This window comes from Leucoraja erinacea, chromosome 16, assembly GCF_028641065.1.
Source record: "Leucoraja erinacea ecotype New England chromosome 16, Leri_hhj_1, whole genome shotgun sequence".
Lineage (NCBI taxonomy): Eukaryota > Metazoa > Chordata > Chondrichthyes > Rajiformes > Rajidae > Leucoraja > Leucoraja erinaceus.
Genome location: NC_073392.1, coordinates 23,717,723 through 23,738,395, shown reverse-complemented (window position 1 = coordinate 23,738,395; position 20,673 = coordinate 23,717,723). Strand labels below are relative to the sequence as shown.

At 46.8% G+C, this 20,673-nt stretch overlaps 1 protein-coding gene across 1 annotated transcript in view; it reads left to right on the top strand.

Moving 5' to 3' along the window:
- The first annotated feature begins 780 nt into the window (after positions 1-780).
- plxnd1 (plexin D1) overlaps positions 781-20,673 on the top strand; it is a 72,816-nt gene continuing 52,923 nt past the window's right edge. The window contains exons 1-4 of the mRNA XM_055647861.1: positions 781-5,878; positions 14,094-14,270; positions 14,651-14,779; positions 18,011-18,111. Of these exons, the coding sequence (XP_055503836.1) occupies positions 4,673-5,878; positions 14,094-14,270; positions 14,651-14,779; positions 18,011-18,111 (1,613 nt within the window). The 5' untranslated portion in view covers positions 781-4,672. The remainder of the gene's footprint in view (positions 5,879-14,093; positions 14,271-14,650; positions 14,780-18,010; positions 18,112-20,673) is intronic.

Sequence of the window (20,673 nt, the reverse complement as noted above, 5' to 3'; positions counted from 1 at the left end):
AAGCCTGGCCACCTACTCCTTCTCTGACTTTCCTTCAGCTGTGTGGAGACCAACTCTAAAATGTTCTATCCCTGGAGAACCTCAGTTCCCCACCAACAGAGTGTGGGTCTCGGGTCCCAATCAGCAGTTCTCAGCTCCTGACCAACAGACGATTGGAACAGTAGACACAAGGAACTGCAGATGCTGGAACTTTGACCAAAAAGCACAGAGGGTTGAAGTAAGGGGTCAGCAGGTCAGGCAGCATCTCTGGAGAACATGGATAGGTGACATTTCAGATCCAGAGTGAGCAGACTGTGGGTTTCAGCCTCTCACCAGCAGACTGTGGGAACAGTCCCATACCAGCAGACTGCAGGAGCAGTCCCATACCAGCAGAATGTAGGAACAGCCCCCCCAGACTATGGGAACATCCCTCACCAGTAGACTGGGTGAATAGCCCTCTCACCAGCAGACAATAGGAACAGCACCTCAACAGCAGACTGTAACATCAGCCCCTCACTGTTGCTTCTTGTGTATGTTTGTTGTGATTTATTTTTCTTGGTTATTGTGCAGTAGAGATGACAGGTAAAATGGTGCAATGCTCCTCCTGCAGGATGTGGGAAGTCAGCGATACTGCTGGTTTGCCTGATGACTCCACCTATGGCAATTGTTGCCATGAGCACTCGGGGCAATTTTGCAGAAGCCAATAAACCTACAAACCTGCATGTCTTTGGAATGTGGAAGGAAACTGGAACAACTGGAGAAAACCTACGCGCTCACAGGAAGAATGTAAAAATTCCGTACAGACAGCACCTGCGTTTCTAGCGCTGTAAGGCAAAATCTATACCGCTGCGCCACTGTGTGCCAGCATTTTAATGCTGTCTTCTTAAAGAGAACGGTCACCTCGAGTAAAGGGAGTAGGCAGAGAGTGCAAATGGCCCCTGTGGCCATTTCCCTTCAAAGCAGTTATACCATTTTGGAGAATATTAAGGGGGAATGACCCATCAATGGCACAGAGCCTGGATCTGAGGCACAGCTGGGAAGACTAATGTCAGGCAGAGCCATAGTGATAGGACAGAAGAGTCTGTGGCAGCAATCGAGATTCCAGGATGGTGTGTTAACTCCCTCGTGCCAGTGTCCAGAATGTCTCAGAGCGGCTGCACGACATTCTCATGGAGGAGCATGAGCAGCCAGAAGTTATTGTACATGTTGGTACAAATGATATGGGTAGGAAAAGGGAAGAGGTACTGAAAAATGTAAATGGGGTGTTAGGTAAAAGGTTAAAAAGCTGGACCTCGAGGGTAGTGATCACTGCGAATAAGCGAGATTATTCCCAATGCCACGTGCTGGTGGAGGTAGAAACAGGAAGATAGGATAGATTAATGTTTATGGCTGAGGAGTTGGTGCAGGAGGCTGGGATTCAGATTTTTGGATCTTTGGGATCTCTTCTGGGGCAGAGGAGAGCTGTTCAAGAGGGACACCAGAACTGGAGGGGAAGGTTTGCTACTGTTACTCAGGATTGTAGGCGCTGCAAGACTGACAGTGTTGTCATAGTCGGGAATTTAAACTTTCCCAATATAAACTGAGTCTGGGTCATAGTGTTCAGAGTTTATAGACAAATTGGAATTTGCCAAATGTGTTCAGCATGTTCCAGTAAGTAGGAGGGATAAGGGGGGCAAGATTAGGGAATCGTGGATATCCAAGGAAGTTGTAAATTTGGTCAGGAAGTAAAAGGAAACGTATATCAGTTTCAAGAAGGTGGCATCAGACGAGGATTATGAGGAATATAAAGCAAGTAGGAAAGAACTCAAGCTAGCGATCAGAAGGGCCAAAAGGGTCATGAAATGTCATTGGCAAGTCGGATTAAGGAACATCGTAAAGCTTTTTATATGTATGTTAAAAACAATCGGGTGGCCAGGAACAAGGACAAAGGAGGATATCTATGCAGTCAGAGGATGAAGGTGAGGTACTGAATGAGTACTTTGCATCCGTATTCACCAAGGACTTCGACAGCGAGATCAGTGTGGAGAACACAAATATGCTAGGACAGTTTGAGATTGAGAAGGAGGTGATGGTGCATCAGGGAAGAGCATCAAGGTGGATAGGTCCCCAAGGCCTGATGGGATCTATCCTATATTATTGAGGGAAGCAAGAGAGGAGATTACAGGGCCTTGACATGGATCTTGGTCTCTTCTCTAGCCACAGGCAAGGTCCCAGAGGACTGGATTGTTGCCAATGTTATTCCTTTGTTTGAGAATGGAAATAGAGAGATTCCAGGGAACTACAGGCCCATAGTTTTACCATTGCAACATTTAATAAACATTTAGGCAAGTACATGAATAGGACAGGTTTAGAGGGATATGGGCTAAATGCAGGCAGGAGAGACTAGTTGAGATGAGACATGTTGGCCGGTGCGGGCAGGTTGAGCCAAAGGGCCTGTTTCCACGCTGTAAGACCCTATGGGAATGTACAAACATATAGCTCCTTGAAAGTGGGATTGTAGGCAGATACAGTGGTGAAGAAGGCTTTTGACATGCTGGCCCTCATCGGTCGGGGAAATGAATACAGAAGTTGGGATAGACACAAAAAGCTGGAGTAATTCAGCGGGACAAGCAGCATCTCTGGAGAGAAGGAATGGGCGACGTTTCAGGTCCAGACCCTTATTTAGACGTTTCGGGTCAAGACCCGAAACGTCACATTCCTTCTCTCTAGAGATCCTGCCTGTCTTGCTGATGTTACGCCAGCTTTTTGTGTCTATCTTCAGTTTAAACCAGCATCTGCAGTTCCTTCTTACACATAGAACTTGGGATGATATGTGCAAGATCGCATTGCCCTATCACTACGCTATAGGAAATATGTCATTAAGCTGGAAAGAGTGCAGAGAAGATTTATGAGGATGTTGCCAGTACTTGAGGGCCTGAGTTACAAGGAAAGGTTGGGCAGGCTAGGATTACTTAGATTGGGCTTCTTGGTCAGTTTAGACAAGTTGGACCTATAGGTCTATTTCTGTTCAGTTTGCCTCTGTGATTCTCTGCCTAACTCTGCCAAATCCCACTTGCCTGCATTACTTCCATATCCCTCTTTACCATCCTCATTCAAGTACTTGTCCAGAAACCTCTTAAATGTTGTTACTATTCCTGACCCAGCAGCTCATCCAGATACCAACTAGAATGTGTGCAAAAATTACTACTCAGATCCCTGTTAAACCTCCTCCCTCTCACATTAAAACTATGCCCTCTTACTTTAGATACTCCTACAATTGAAAACAGGCACTAGCTATCTACCCTATCCATGCCTTTCAGAATACAAAGGATCCCCAGGTCCCTTTGTACCACAATATTTGTCGTATCACTCCATTTTAATTTGTTATTTCATTCAAAATAGCAGAAAATGCTGAAAGATCTCAGCAGATAGGACAGCTTTATGTTTGCCACATTATACCCCATCTGCCAATTTATTGCCCATTCATTTAACCTGTCAATATCCCTCTGCAAGCTCCTTGTATCTTCATCACTACTTGCTAATCAATTTCCTTGATATCGTTAATCGATTTGGCTACAATAATTTCAGTCGCTTTATCCACGTTGTAAACATAGACTATAAATTGTTGAGGAAGCTTCACTGGAGGGTAGTGGGTAGTGGGCAGTGAGGGAGTTTCAATAGAGGATAGTGGGCAGTATGTGAAGTTTCATCTGTTAGTGGAATGAGGAAACTTCACTGGAGGGGAATGAAGTAAGGGAGATTCGCCGGCGGGGAATAGAGCGTGGGAGCTTCGCTGGCGAGGAGTGTAGACAGGGAGCTTCATCTGAGGGTAAGGGAGCGAGGGAGCATCACCGCTGTGTTTCCTGCCTCGGTCCGGGGTCTTCGGGCTGCGGGCGATGCTGTGAGGTGCTCGAAGCTGTGACGGAGCTCTTGCCGAGGAAGGATTGACAGGAAACAGACTTCCTGTAGGGTTGTTGGAAGAGGGAACATCGTCAGGGAGACAGCAGGCGGAGGCAGCGGGGCACGGTCACGAAACCCCGAGCCCGCACCGAGAGAGAGAGAGACCCGCGCCGGGAGAGGGTGCCGCACGGGGGGAAAGCGAGAGTGTCCCGAAGCGGGACAGAGCTAGCGAGCCCTGCACCGGTGGGGAGCGGGGGAGTCTCACGGCGTGGGAGAGCGAGAGAGTCCAGCATCGGGAGAGAGCGGGACTCCCAAGCCTGGGGACCGTGAGAGTCCCGCACCGGGAGGGGAAACGAGTTCCCCACAACCGTATGAGATGGGTCCCAGCGCGACGATGAATCGGAAGGTACAGAGAGGGAGACTGACGAGAGACTGAGGCAACGAGGATCGGGTTGACACTTGGCCACAACGACTCAACAACGTCCCAAGCACAACATCAGGACACCCCCGAGGAGGCCCAGTGGTCCCCGAGGAAGCGAGGTTGGAGGGGCAGCGATCGCGGGATTCGTCGAGCACGACCCCTGAATTTTGGGAGGATCCCAGGATTTGCGGAGAGTGTCCCAGGGATTTGAGGAGTGGGTCCCGGAATTTGAAGAGAGGTTCCCAGTACTTTAGGAGAGAGTCTCGGGATTTGAGGCAAGGCTCCCAGGATTTGTGCAGGGGTTGCAGGATTCAAGAGGGAGTGTCCCAGGATTCGAGTGGTAGTATTATTTGAGGAGAGGGTCCCCGGGATTTGAGGAGAGGGCGTGTGAGGATGATGATGCTGAGCCTGGGGAGAATGCTGCTCCGTGCCGGGCTGATGCTGGTGCTGATACTGCCCCCGGCACTGCCCATGCAAGTGTGCCAGAAATTCCGCAGCGACACACCCACCAACAACCTGGCGGTGCAGGCCGGGCCGCAGCCAGGGCCCCGGGTGTACGTGGGCTCGGTGAACGCTGTTTACCAGCTAGGCTGGAAGCTGGGGCTGGAGGCGAGGGTGAGGACGGGCCCGGTGCAGGACAACGCCCTGTGCCACGCACCGCAGCTCCCGCACAGCAGCTGTGAGCACCTGCGCCGGCACACCGACTGCTACAACAAGCTGCTGCTGCCCGACGCCAGCCAGGGGCTGCTGGTGGTGTGCGGCTCCGTGCACCAGGGCTTCTGCCAGCTGCGGCAACTGGCCAACATCAGCCAGCTGGCCGTGCCTTTCCCGCCCGCCGACGGCAGCGGCCTGGTCTTCCCCAGCATGTTGTACGTGGCGGCCAACCACCCGCAGGCCTCCACCGTGGGCCTGGTGCTGCCTGGCCTGGGCGGCGGTGGCGGCAGCCGGCTGCTGGTGGCCTCCACTTACACGGGCCTGGGCACCCGCTACTTCCCCACCAACAGCAGCCGTGAGGACCTGCGCTTCGAGAACACGCCCGAGATCGCCATCCGCGCCCTGGACACCCGCCAGTCGTCCCGTCTCTTCACCTACGACATCAACCCGTCCGAGGACAACGTCTTCAAGGTGAAGGCCGAGGCCAAAGCCCGCAACCGGCTGAGCTTCGTGAGGGCCTTCAGTTACCAGAACTACACCTACTTGGCGCTCAACAACGACGCCGACTCCGGCGGCAAGGGAGGCCGCGCCCGCAGCCTGCTGGCCCGCATCTGCACCGGAGCCCGGGGCTCCCGCCCATCCGAGAGCCGCAAGCTGACCGAGTCCTACATCCAGCTGGGCTTACGTTGCTTCGCCGATCCCACCCTCTTCGGCCGCCTGCTCTCCGTGTGGCCAGGCCCGGGACACCGGCTGTACGGCCTGTTCCAGGGGCCCGAGGACAGCGAGCAGCGCTCCGCCCTCTGCGTCTTCAACTTCAGCGACATCGACCACAGCATGAGGAGCGCCCGACGCCAGTGCTTCAAGGAGAAGCACAGCCAGGAGGTGACCGTCCTGGACAGCGTGATTCAAGGAAGTGGACCAGCCTGCATCCAACGCAACATCACAGTGAGTGCATTGGGGGTTTGGAACAGCACTGAGACCTGAAGTTGCTCATGAAACTGAAGGCAGGTTCTGGGCCTGGGTATGGAATCAGTGTGTAGCAGAGTCGGAATATATCACTGATTGAGACATTTCCCGTTGTCTCACTCACCTGCAGGTGACATTTCAGGTCGGGACCTTTGTTCAGACTGGAGAAGGGTCCTGACCTAAAACGTCACCTATCCATGTTTTCCAGGGATGCTGCCTGACCTGTTGAATTACTCTAGCACTTTGTGTCTCTTTTTTTGTAAACCGGCATCGGCATTTCAATGTTTCTACCTGCAAAGGGAAGGCAAGTACCATTGGCATGGCTATCAGCATTTACTGATGCACTGGTGCCACCCGTAGATGCAGGATGCATTCTCGGGCATGAGAGTGCTCTGACAGTATACTGGGTAAAGAAGATGAATTAATACAGAGAACTCTGACATTGTAGCCATTACAGAAACTTAGTTGAGAAGGACAGGACTTGCAGCTCATTGTTCCGTGGTATGGATATTTCAGACATAGAAACATAGAAATTAGGTGCAGGAGTAGGCCATTTGGCCCTTCGAGCCTGCACCGCCATTCAATATGATCATGGCTGATCATCCAACTCAGTATCTCGTACCTGCCTTCTCTCCATACCCTCTGATCCCCTTAGCCACAAGGGCCATACCTAACTCCCTCTTAAATAGAGCCAATGAACTGGCCTTGACTACCCTCTGCGGCAGAGTGTTCCAGAGACTCGCCACTCTCTGTGTGAAAAAAGTTCTTCTCATCTCGGTTTTAAAGGATTTCCCCCTTATCCCTAAGCTGTGACCCCTTGTCCTGGACTTCCCCAACATCGGGAGCAATCTTCCTGCATCTAGCCTGTCCAACCCCTTAAGAATTTTGTAAGTTTCTATAAGATCCCCTCTCAATCTCCTAAATTCTAGAGAGTATAAACCAAGTCTATCCAGTCTTTCTTCATAAGACAGTCCTGACATCCCAGGAATCAGTCTGGTGAACCTTCTCTGCACTCCTTCTATGGCAATAATGTCCTTCCTCAGATTTGGAGACCAAAACTGTACGCAATACTCCAGGTGTGGTCTCACCAAGACCCTGTACAACTGCAGTAGAACCTCCCTGCTCCTATACTCAAATCCTTTTGCTATGAAAGCTAACATACCATTCGCTTTCTTCACTGCCTGCTGCACCTGCATGCCTACTTTCAATGACTGGTGTACCATGACACCCAGGTCATGACGGAGAAGGATGTAAAATAGGTGGGGGAGTTACATTACTAATCAGGGAGAATGTCATGACTGTGAGGAGATCCTGGAGGGCTCATCCATTGTAACCATGTGGCTGGAACTCATAAATAAGAACAGTGCAATCACTATGGTGGTCCAATCCAACTTTATTTATTAAGCACTTTAAGACAACCAATGTTGACCAAAGTGCTGTACAGAAGAATAAACAAGACATCATAAACAGACAACATAACAGCTCACATAAAGTGCAAACATTACATATGAAATAGAACAATAAATTAAAAGACATAAAACATGAGTAAAAATAATAACCACGCAATAAAGCAATCAAAATAAGAAATTAAATCAAGTAAATAAAGTCGACATCTTACTGGGTATCAAAGGCCACGGAGAAGAGATAGGTTTTAAGAAGTGATTTAAAAACAGACAGAGGAGAGGCCTGTTTAATGTGGAGAGGCAGATTGTTCCATAATTTGGGTGCCGGCACAGCAAAGGCACGGTCCCCTCTGAGCTTCTGCTTAGTTTTAGGCCCACTCAGGAGCAGCTGATTATCTGACCTGAGAGAGCGGGCAGGTGTATAAGGGTGTAGAAGCTCAGATAGGTAGGGCGGGGCAAGACCATTTAGGGATTTAAAAGCAAATAAAATAATTTTAAAATGGATCCTAAACTGAATAGGCAACCAGTGGAGTGAGGCTAAAATGTGCGAAATGTGCTCATGTTTACGTGTGCCAGTTAAAAGATATACAGATGTACAGCTTGATGTACAAATGTGAAGATTGATCACGAAAAGGTGTCTCAACATCAGAATTTTTGTGGTGGGTGATCTTAATTTCTCCATTATTTACACTCTCAGTGCCAGGGGCTCTGAAGGGCAGATTTGTTAGTTACATATAGGAGGATTGTTTGAAACAATATTTCGATAATGCAATTAGGAATTAGTCCATATTAGATCTTGTATTGGGAAATGAGCCTGGTCACATGGTCAATGTTTCAGTGGGAGAGCATTTGCAGCAACAGGTTACATAATTCCATAAATTTGCAGATAGATCTGATAAGATTAAGATTGGTCAGCGGAAGGTGGCCAGATTCCTGGCTTTAAGTATATCTCGATAAAAGCCAGGCAACTCCCGCCTAGCGTGTCGACTCGTACCCGCTAGCGGGAGCTGTGTGCCCTCCTGGAAGCAGCGACCCTGGCGGAAAAAGTACGTCGCCAGCGCGTGCCATTTAGGAGGACTCTCGGAATACATATACCTCCGCAGGGTCCGCCACCTGGGTACGGACGCAAACCAGCAACTGACCGCCCTCCTCCAACTGGAGACACAGAACCCCAGCAGAGACCCAATGATTCCCCAGAAGATGTTCACCAACCTCCTTTGGATCATGGTGACAAATAAAGAGGGTGGGACCAGAGTGGGCGGCCAGTACCCCAACATAGAGGCCACCAGCTGGTTTACTCCCCTGGTAAGAGAGCACGCCAAGGAGGCCTGACCAACACCCTAGCCGGGTGATGACTTTCGCCTCCGGCTCCTGCCAGTTCACCAGCCAAGCCCCCTCAGTGGGACTCGGGTAGACCCCCAGGTAGAGGAGGTGCGTGGTGCTCCACGCTTAAGCTGTCATCTCCTCCGGCAGGGAGTCCACCTCCCACTAACCCACCAAGAGACCAGAACACTTCCCCCAGTTGATCCTGCCAGAGGATGCAGCCGAGAAAACCTGCTGGCACTCCTCCGCAGGTCAACAGGGTCGGTGAACATCAGAATGACATCATCGGCGTAGGCTGAGAGAACCACCTCCACCCCTGGCCCCGGTAAAGCCAGGCCTGCCAACCGCCTCCGGAGAAGGCACAGGAATGGCTCTACACAGATGGAATACAGCTGTGGGGAGCGTAGATTGGGAGTGGCTGTTTGGAAGAAAGTCCACACCTGTCATGTAGGAGTCCTTCAAAGGCCGGCTAGTTAGAGTTCAAGTCTAACATGTTCCTTTAAGATAAGGATGGCAGGATTTGTGAACCTCGGACGACGAGAGACATTGTAAGTTGTCAAAGAGGAAAAGGAAGTATAATATAAAATTTAGGAAACTGAAATCAGACAAGATCCTTGAGGAATATAAAGGAAGCAGGAAAGAAAAACAAGAAAGACAAAAAAATTCCATGGAATATCCTTGGCAAGAAAGATTAGGAAAATTCCAAGGCATTTTATACATATATTAGAAGCAAACGGATAGTTTGGGGTAGGATAGGTCGACTCAAGGAAAAAAGAGGGAATTTATACATGGAGTCACAGGAAATGGATGAGGTCCTTAATGAGTATCTTGTATCTTGCATTGGGAAGAACGTGGATGATAGGGATATATTGATATTCCAGAGAATGTTGATGTTAAGGAGGAAGTAGTAATCTCAAAAATATTACGGTGACTAAATATCCAAGGTCTGATGGGACCTATCCCAGGATACTGAGGGTAGCAAGGGAAACAATGACTATGACATCTATAGCCATGGTGGAAGTCTCAGAGAATTGGAGAATAGCCAGTATTGTTCGGAGACCATAAAAACTGCAGACGTTGGGATTGTGAGCAAATACAAACTGGTGGAGGCAGTCAATGGGTCACGCAGCATCTGTGGAGAGAAATAGACAGATGGCCTTTCGAGTTGGGACCATTCTTGGTCTCAAAGAAAGTTCCTGACCCAAATGTTTTCTGTTCATTTCACTTCACAAATGCTGCCTTACCCTCTGAATTCATCCAGCAAATTGTTTTTTGCCAATGTTGTTATTTTGTTTAAGACAGAAAACAGGGAAAAAATGAGGAATTTACAAGCCGGAGAACCTTCGAATGAGTGGTAGTGTAATTATTGGGGAAGTTTCACAAGATTTACTTGCATTTGGAAAAGCAAGGACTTATTAGGGATAGGCAGCATGGCTTTATGCAGGATAGGTCCTGTCTCTCATATTTGATTGAATGTTTTGAGGTAGTATCAAATAATAGGACAGTAGATGGGTCTACATGGATTTCACGGTTCCTTTTGATAGTCTGGCTCGGAAGATTATGTCCTCAACCTCTCATGCTCTTAGCATCACCCCTTCACTCTTGCAGGCCCAAACCTTCCCTTTCCCCTCAACTCCGCCCTCCCCTTCTCCTTTACCCAATCTCTTCCATTCCCCCTTACCCATGCCCTCCCCTTCCCCCTCCCTACACCATCACCCCTCTTGTCTCATTTTCATTTTCTTATTTTTTCCGCATCTCCAGATCACCCCTCTTCCTCTCTCTCCCCGCAGCCGGAATACCGAACTCGCTTATTCCCTCTCTTCTCTGCCTCACTTCACCCTCTGGCCCCCTCACTGTTCCTCCACCCTGAACCCAAGAATTGAATAGCAGAGGTGATGTGAGGCTGAATTACCTCACATCAAGGTATCATTTGACTGTGTATGGCATTAAGGCACGCTGGTAAAACTCATGTCAAGTGGCATGATGGGGGAAACACTGCAATGAGTGGTCATGCCTCACACAAAGGAAGGTGGCCGGGTGGGAACCTACAGATGTTCCTCAGGGTAATGTCCTACGTCCAACTCTGATAAAATCTCCCAAATCCAAGCCCCTACCAACAAGGACAATGGACAGGATTGGAAGTAAGTCATATTTCCTATCATTTCTCAAGTGTTGCTAACATTGCCTATGTAACCCATTTGTAATGATTGTGTTGACGACTTTCTTCTAGGTGAGTCATAAAGGCCCGTTTTGTATCCTGATAAAGGCAGCACCACAGCACTACTACCCTTCAAATTGCACACTATTCTTGTTTAGAAATACATGTCTAAATCCTGCAATTCCCTCCCCAATAACAGTGGGAGTTCCTTTAGCTAAAAGATTGCAATGGTTCAATAAGGGGACTCACCATGGGTGAAAGGGATCGGCAACTCCTCTGCTGGTCGATGTACAGGTATTTCCTTTCCGTTTCCCCTTTCAGTGGTACATAAATATTTTGAAAAATTTGATTCAATTAAGACACAAAGTGCTGGAGTAGCTCAGCGGCTCAGGCAGCATCTCTGGAGGATATGAATAGGCAATTTTTTGGGTTGTTTCAATCTTTACCTAAACACTTTAACCTGTTCAGTGTCACCCCCAATATACTCGGGTCAGAGTATACAAGTGAAAAAAAATAGAACCCCATCTTTGTATAATTTCTCATTGCAATTTACCTTGGGTTGAGACATTATTCTCATAAATCGTACAGAAGCCTCTCCTTCCTAATGTATGGTGCTAGGAATGTTCATGTTTCTCCTGATGAAATGTAACCAGGATATATCCTGTTGTATTGTAGGACTATGGACATGTGGGTCAATGTCCACCTGATTTGCCGCTTTCAGGGAATCATGCGCCTGTTCTTCCAGATCTCCCTGTTCTGCAACACTTTCCAGGGTCCACTATTTACTGTGCAAGACCTGCCCTAGTTTGAAATACCAAAATGCAGCACCACACGCTTGTCAGAGTTAAATTCCATTTGCCATTCCTTTGCCCACCATCCCAAGTTATCTAGATCTTCTTGTAAACTTAGGTATCCTTCCTCACTGTCTACTATGTGGCAACTTTGATGTCATCTGCATATTTGCTAACAATGTTAACTACATTGTCCTCCAAATCGTGCATGTAGATAACAAACAATACTGGGCCCAGTACTGATCTCCGTGGCACTCCATTTGTCACAGGTCTCCATTAGAAAAACAACTCTGCACAACCCTCCCTATGACTCCTTCCTCCAAGCCAATTTTGAATCCATTTGCCTAAGAGTTCATGCTCTCTAACGTTCCACTAGCCTATCATGTGTGGCTTCGTCAAAGGCCTTGCAAAACTCCATATGGGCAACGTCTACTGCCCTGCTTTCGTCAAACCTTTTGATGGCCTGTTCAAAAAAACTCCATTAGATTTGTGAGGCACAATTTCCCTCACACAACGCTACATTGACTATCTCTGATCAGTCACTGTCTATCCAAATGCTGGTGGATCATAACCCTAAAAATATCCTCCAACAGTTTTCCCACCAATTATGTCAGGTGCACTGACCTGTGGTTGCCTGGCTTATCCTTTTCTTTTGATCTACTTAAATAACAGTACAGCATTAGCCATCCTCCAGTTTCCTGCAACTTCCCCCTTGGCTATAGATGATGCAAGTATCTCTGCAAGGGCTTCTGCAGTTTCCTCCCTAGTTTCCCCATGAGCTCCACAGATGCACTAGGTCATGCCAGGAGATTTATCCACCATAATCCACTATGAAACAATCAATTCCTCTTTGATAATTTTGTATCTGATCTACGACATCGCAACTCTAACCTCAATTCCTTACCTTCTGTGATCTTTTCCTCAGTAAAAACAGATGAGAAGTATTCATTTATTATATCGCCCATTTCTATGGCACAACACAAAGACCAGCATAAGGGGACTATTCTTCCCTAGCCAATCTTTTACTCTTAGTATATCTTAGGGTTTTCATTTATCTTGCCTGCAGCTTCATTTCATGTCCTGTGTTGGTCTCTTGTCCTTGACATTTTAATGAATCCTGGTATCCTGGCCTTTCTGGTTATACACTGTTCCACATTACATTATTCAGAAAGTATTTGGTCCTTTCAGCTACAAATGACCTCTGAGATGTTTACACTGAAATTCATTTCCCTCATTTTCCATTTTCCTTATTTATATCTGTCTGCAATACAATGGTTAATCTACACTTGCTACAATGCCACCCACCATTGTGTTATCTGGCTTTAAATGTGCAGCTTTCAACTCCATTGTCAAGCCATTTATAAATAGTTGAATAGAATTTGTGTCCAGTACTCGCCCTTGATGGTCACCACTTTGCACATTATGTCAGCTTGATTGTTTGCCTATTAACCTTATATTCCATCTCTGCCACTCAGCAAATCCTCACCCAGTCCTAGAAATTGTCTTTGGTTCAATGAATAGTGTCAGTTGGCATTCTCGTATGAGGTATCCATATAAATCACATCCATAGATATATGTTCCACTTTAACCACTTTAGTCATCCCTTCAAAAAGCTTTACAAGTACATTGGGTTCTCTCCAATCATCTGACAAATTACGGTGTACCGACCCTTAATTATAGACTTTAGTAATTTTGAGAAATTAAACTAGGTGATCTATAATTCCCTGGTTTTCTCCTCTCACCTTTCATAAATAGCAAATTGACTTGTACCATCAAAAGAAAGGGTTGCCAAATTGAGGTTTTTTTGGAAATTAAAGTCAGGACATCTCTAATGCTGTCACCAATTCTCTTCAAATCCCCTGGAGAGATCCTGTTTGGTCCTTAGTTCTCTTAATCCTCCAGTCCTTGTTTGATTTGATGAAAGCCTATCCTTGAATGTGTCCAGATTTGCCACTCTTTGTGAAGAATTCCTTTCTCGATCTTTTGCCCAACTCCTTATTTGGAGATCGAGGTTTATGGTTCTGCACGTTGACCAAAGAACAACATATCCTTACAGTTATTCTGTGAAGCTCTGTGAGTATTACATGTATCAATTAAATAGCTTCACATACAAAACTCGAGATTAGAAAATTGTTCTGCTTAATATCTCAGGAATTAATCTAGTGAATCTTTGCAGACTGAACTTCAAGGAGGGGTCCAGAAATACCATTGAAATTAATGATCCAGGGTGTGAGGGTTTTGCTGGAATGTTTGTGGAGTAAAACAGGCAGTGACGTCTAGATGAAAGTGAAGAGATATGGGTACTAATAATTGATAAGGCCATATTGTCGCTTTAAATTCATGTTAATACCTGGTCCACATGTGCAATCCTGGTCATTGTGGGTTCCTATTGTAGGGCTTTAGACTGAGCAGAATTTAGAGACATTTCCAGGCCCTAGCGAGCGAGTGGCTCCTGAAAGGTGGTATTGGCCGGGGATAAGGAAAAGGTATCTGAGCCAAATGTTTTCCTTTCTTTGCAGCTGCATGAAGAACAGCTGGATTGTGGGGCTGCCCATCTGCAGCACCCTCTAGCCATCAGGGACCCAGTGAAGGCTTCCCCGATCTTGGAGGAGAGTGGCTTGACCTCGGTGGCAGTATCAAGTCTGAATAACCATACAGTGGTGTTTCTAGGCACAGCCAATGGCCAACTTCTAAAGGTATGTTCACTGTCCCGCCCTGTCTGTTGTATCCAACAGGCAGCAAGCACTGACTTCCATCTCTCCTGAAATCACCGCTGCTGTCTGCTGGCCAAACGGACCATCAGCACCCACTTTCCCCACTTTTATTGTGGGCAGCCACTGCCACACTTGCCCTGCCTCATTGCTTCACTTTTCCTTAACATATTCAAATGAAAGCAAGCTGGGCGAAGGTCAGTGCTTCAGAGCATCTCTTCATTGTGTATGTAGCTGGAAGCCCCTGTGTCGCGTGACTGGCTTTGCGCTGTGGTAGCTGGGATGGGAAGTGAGGACTGTTTGCGGGGAGGTGGCAGTGGTTGGAGGTTCAGCACCTGTCTGATGATCTGGCCCTACTCTTCCAGCTGAACTTGCAGAATAACCAGATTTTGAAGAGAGAGGTTCTTCTCGTGGCATCGGATGAGGCTGTCCATCACATCATGCATTTTGACCCGGAGGACCAGAACTATCTCTACGTGATGACCATGCACCAGGTCTGTGAACTTTCAAAGCCTATCTTTGCCATGGTAATCTGACTTCAGTGTTTAAATTATTGGAACGTTGCTAAAAGAGGACGGAACCATAACATACACTACACCCTCAACTGCAGATATTGTTGTTATTGATGGCCATACCGGCATTTATTACTAGCAAAGAAACAGGCCGGCCACTGTTACTATTTGCTAGCTGGTGTTCACTGGCCAGGTCAATGTTGCTGATGCAATGGGATACACTTCTGTACATGTTGTTAAATAGCAAGCAGTCCTTTGCCAGCCTGTGAGGAAATTGTTTTAAATCTCCTTCCCATTCCCATCCTGACCTTTCTGTCGTCCGTTGTCAGAGTGAGGTTACATGCAAACTGGTGAAACAACATCTCATATTCCACTTGGGTAACTTACAAGCCTATGGTATGAACATTGAATTCTCCAATTTTAAGTAACACCCCTCTATTCACCATCTCTCTTTCTTGTGCCCCCCAGCTCTCGTGTGCCCCCTTTATCCAACTATTCTGCCCCCCTTCCCCACAATCGCCTTCCACCTATATCCCTCCTTCTGCCTCAACATTTCATTTATCCTCTCTCCTTCCCTGACATTCTTTATTTCCTTTACATCTCTCACCTTTGTCACCCATTTGCCAATCAAATCCCCCTTACATGTATCCAAAGAAAATGGCAGGTTTTGTCCCACCTATTGTCCGCTTCCTTTCCACTACTACAATCAGTGTGAAGAAGGGTCGCAACCTGAAACGTCATCTATCCATTCGATCCATAAATGCTGCCTGATCCGCTAAGTTCCTCCAGCACCTTATGTTTTGTGCCCTGAGTAAATGATTGGGCTTTCCCCGCTTCTGGTCCTGGGTAAGAGCTGTTCTCATCTCACAGGCCTAATCTATCCTTACAAACTACACGTTATTCATTGAACAGGCAATTGCAGAAACTTCAGCACCATCACCTGGGATAGATCCCATCTGGCCCTGGGGACTTATCCACCTTAACACTCTTTAAGAGCCATGGCACCACCTCCTTCTCGATCTCAAACTGCCCGAACATATTTGTATTCTCCACAAGTCCTTTTCCTCAGTGGATACAGATGCAAAGTATTCCTTTAGTACCTCACCTACATCCTCATTTATCCTTGAGCAGTCCTACCTTCTCCCTGGTATCCTCTTATTTAGAATAGAATAGAATAGAATAGTTTCTTTATTGTCATTGTAACATGAACCATGTACAACGAAATTTAAAATGTCAGCCAGTCAGTGCAGCATTCAAACATTTCTAAAAGCTAACGATACATACAAGGTAAAATATTAAAGATAAACAACTAAATAAATATCACGGACAAAGCACGCATACACACCCAACCCTCCATCCTTCTGTCGATTCCACAGTTACCACAGTCCCTTAGTCTGTATCGCCCCTGCGTTCCTTGGCGGCTACATTTAGTGCTTTTATAGCAGTGGGGTAAAAACTGTTTTTTAGTCTATTTGTCCTTGTCCTCGTAGATCTGTACCGTCTGCCTGACGGCAACAGTTCAAACAGGGAGTGTCCGGGGTGGGAAATGTCCTTTATGATATTCTGGGATTTTTTGGTGCAGTGGGAACTGTATAAGTCCTCCAAGGTAAGGAGAGGGCAGCCGACAATCCTCTGGGCATTGTCAATGGCCCTCTGGAGCGCTTTCCTCTGAGCCGCTGTGCAGCTGGTGTACCACACGCATACACAGTATGTTAGTATGCTCTCAATGGAGCACCGATAAAAGGACAGCAGCAGTCTCTGAGTGATGTTATTCTTCCTGAGCACCCTCAGGAAGTGCAGTCTCTGCTGGACCTTTTTCAGCAGCGCAGTGGTGTTCACGCTCCACGTCAGGTCCTCCTCGATATGGATTTTATACGTATGTTATTTATAACATACGTATAAAAAGCCTTAGGATTTTTTTTAATCTGACTAGCCAATGACATTTCTTGGCCCCTTTTGACCCTTCTAATCGCCTACGAGTACTTTCCTGCTCGCTTTATAGTTTTATATTCCTCATAAGCCCCATCCGAAATGACCTTCTTAAACCTGACAAACTTCCTTTTTCTTCCACCAAGTTTACAATCTCCTTGGTGATCCACGGTTCCCTTACCTTGCTGTTCTTATCCATCCTCCTTACTGGAACATGCTGATCCTACACTTTGATCAGCTCAACTTTAAACGCCTCCCACATATCATCTGTGGACTTATCCCATAACAACTGCTTCCAATCTACCCTCCGTAGCTTCTGCCTAATGACATTGTAATCTGCCTTGTCCTAATTAAGTACCTTCCCCCAATATCCAGGATACAGTGGCGTAGTGGTAGAGTTGCCAGCCAGAGAACTGGCTTCGATCCTGACTACAGGTGCTGCCTGTACGGAGTTTGTGTGTTCTCCCTATGATTGTAGGTTAATTGGCTACTGAAAATTGTCCCTAGTGTTTAGGATAGAACTAGTGTACAGGTGATCGCTGGTCAGCATGGACACAGTGGGCCGAAGGGCCTATTTCCATGCTCTATCTCTAAACTAAAAAAATAAAATAAAATAAACCCAGACATGTGTAGGAAGGAACTGCAGATGCAGGTTTACACCAAAGATAGACACAAAATGCTGGAGTAACTCTGCGTATCTGACAGCATCTCTAGAAAAAAGGAACAGGTGATGTTTTTGGTCAATACCCTTCTTCAGGTTTCATCCCAAAAAGTCACCTATTCCTTTTCTCCAAAGAAACTGCCAGGCTCACTGAGTTACTCCAGCATTTTATGCCTGTCTTTGGTTAAATCCAGACCTGGACTGATTTGTTGTAATTCTTCATTCCATTCCATGTTATTAATATTGAATGTTAGCCCTGTCTATCCCTGCATGTCTTGTCATTTCCCTCACTCACTCGTGTCCTGGGATTTGCTTCTGCTCATTGTGGTTGATGTTGACACAGGACCACACAATCCAGCACCAAGTGGACCACCACAAACTCCAGCCCTTACCTTCCCCGTGCACAGTTGTTAAAGGCGTTAGTTTCCTTGTGAGCTCCGTTGTTCATTAAGTCTTTGGTGACATGATTTGCTTAGATCTCCCACAAGTTTTGCTGCTGCTCATTGAGTGATGTGTGTTCTTGCAGTGTCACATTGGTTAATGCCCAGTCGATTAAGTTCACTGGGTGGTTCCACACTGGTCGTTTCACCACTGAATCCTCAGCTTTGCTTTGCTTTTCACAGATCAGTCGGGTGAGGGTTGCTTCCTGCAACCAGTCCCAGTCCTGCCAGGAGTGTTTAGGAGCACATGATGCCTACTGCGGATGGTGTACCTTGGAGAGCCGGTATGGAAGAATTTAAGATAATGATAATTCTTCTCTTTAAACATGTTCCAAACCTCAATCAGATTACGGCTGGATCTGCAAAAAGCGAAACACTGCAGATGTTGGAAGTCTTAAATAAAAACAGACAATGCTGGAGGGACATGTGTAGGAAGGAACTTCAGATGGAGGGACAGGGCAGGCCAGGCAGCATCAGTGGCAGAGGGAGCAACAAAGTATGTTTCAGAAAAATGACGTCTGATCAGAACTGAGAAACCAGTTGCAGTAACTGGGGAGGGGTGGAGGGAGCAAAGGGAATGTCTGTGACAGGATGACAGCGGGTGAGAGCAGGGAAGGTTTGTTAATTACAGCTCATCTGTCTTGAGGTGGTATAAACAAACAGATAAATAAGGGAAAGGAAAAAAGAATCAGCAGTGGGATCTGTGGGATAGAGAATGTTGAAATAAGAGAGCATTTCTAGAAATCCCCAGTCATTGTGTTTGGACCACAGGAGCTGTCCAAACGAGGAAGTTAGCAGATACATGCCCATGCAAATAGTCCCCAAGCTGCAGATAAACATTGGCATTTTACATTCAGATATTTATGCTGTGATGGAAGGCCAAATAAACTTATCTCTCACTGACTGATCCCCCCCCCGATGTCAAATATTCAGTCAAAACCAACTGCTGGATGGCGATTAATGGGCCAAAAATCATCCGTGAAGGCGAAAGGTCGGTGAGTCGGTCTTGGTGGGTCAGACCCCCGGTGTGCGCAAGAGTAGTGTTTCCAGCCACGGAACTGCAGATGCGGGAAAATCGAAGGTAGACAAAAAATGCTGGGGGAAGAAACTTGCAGGAGTGAGGAAAAGCATCTCCCTGCGAAGGAAATAGCGGGCTCCCGTTTCGCCGTCGAGACCTTTCGTTGAAGAAGGATCCGACTCCCGAAACGTTGCCTAGCAGCCTTCGCAACCATCAGCAGCAGCTGCGCTCCTCCACCGCTCCACCCGCAACCGTCTTTGTAAAGCTCCGCGACGGCAAAAAGGTAGTTGCAAATTAGAGTACCCGGCTTCTTATCCCGTTGGAGGCCGCTCCTCGGGAATTTAGTTTTGGAGAGAGATCAACGGCACCTGAGACCCCCTAGAGCAAAGGTGAGGGTCTCCAGTGCAGGGAGAGATTCAAAAATGTTCCCCCCCCCCCCCCCCCCCACCTGAATCCTCTTCCCCCACACACCCCCCAACATACAAGAGGGCATGGATTGAAGATGAAGGAATGAGTTTAAAAAACGGGACTTGTTTTTAGAGGCCGCTGCTGGCCAGAGCCGCGCCGCATACCGAGCATACTGTCAGAGGAGGTGGAGAAACCAGATACAATAACTATATTTAAGAGGCATCTCAACAGGCACTTAAATTAGCAAGTCATAGACTGATATGGACCTAGTATGGATGAAAGGGATTACTGTAGGAGTAAAGCAATTGACATGAACGTGGTGGGCTGAAAGGCCTGGTTCAGTGCTGCTGAGTGCTTCAGTAATTCTGAGTGACTACACTAGACATACTGATTGTGATTAACATATACAGCACATTCACGCTATACATCACACACTGTGCTCTCTATAGAGTAAATGACTAGTGACATATCACTCTGATTGACACATGTATCGGATGGTTGCCCAACGTGTATCACTCACACTGCTGTGCATACACTGAATGTTCAATGTTTATGTGTTCGAGGGTGGAATCATATTGGAGCTGAAACAAAATTGTGAAAGATCATCCATTGAGTGTAGATGTTGCTGAGGTGGAAGGTGAGGACCAGGGACCCTCCGTTCTTCCTCTAACCAGGTTGAGAGGTGATATGAGCAGAAGTGTGTGAAACAGATGAGATACCATTCAGACTCTGTCCATATTGGTGGAGGGGATGCCACAGTTCATGAAGAAGTATAATTTAGAAGCTGTGTTTATCTCATGCTAAGTTGTGCAGTCACAGATATAGTTAGTAATCCTTGAATAGTGTTTGAGTGTGTTGTGTATGGTCTTTGTGTATAGTGTTGGTCAGCCCATGTTTGTCTCAATCTGTGCCTTGAATAGTGTTTGAGTGTGTTTCTTATGGTTTCAGTCCCTGCCTGGTATAGTGTTGGTCAGCCCGTGTCTGTCTCAGTTTGTGCTTTGTATAGTGTTAGTGCAGACCATGAATTGCTCAGTCTACGCTGTGTGTCTTGTTGGTGCCGACTATGGTTCTCTCAGTTTGTACTGTGCATAATTTTTGAGCAGCATGTATCTGTTTTAGTCTATGCTGTGTATTGCTTTTGAATGGTTTGTGTTTGTCTCAGTCTTTGTCAAGTCAAATCACTTTTTTCTATAGCACATTTAAAAAACAACTCTCGTTGGCCAAAGTGCTTTACATTGGTGGAGGTACTAACGTTATACAACATTGGTTCATAGATTAAGTACATTGTGAGTAAGATGTTCGAGCAGCCTGCCTATGTCAACAATGTTTCGAGTTTTGTGGGTAGACACAAAATGCTGGAATAACTCAGCGGGACAGGCAGCATCTCTGGAGAGAAGGAATGGGTGACATTTCGGGTTGA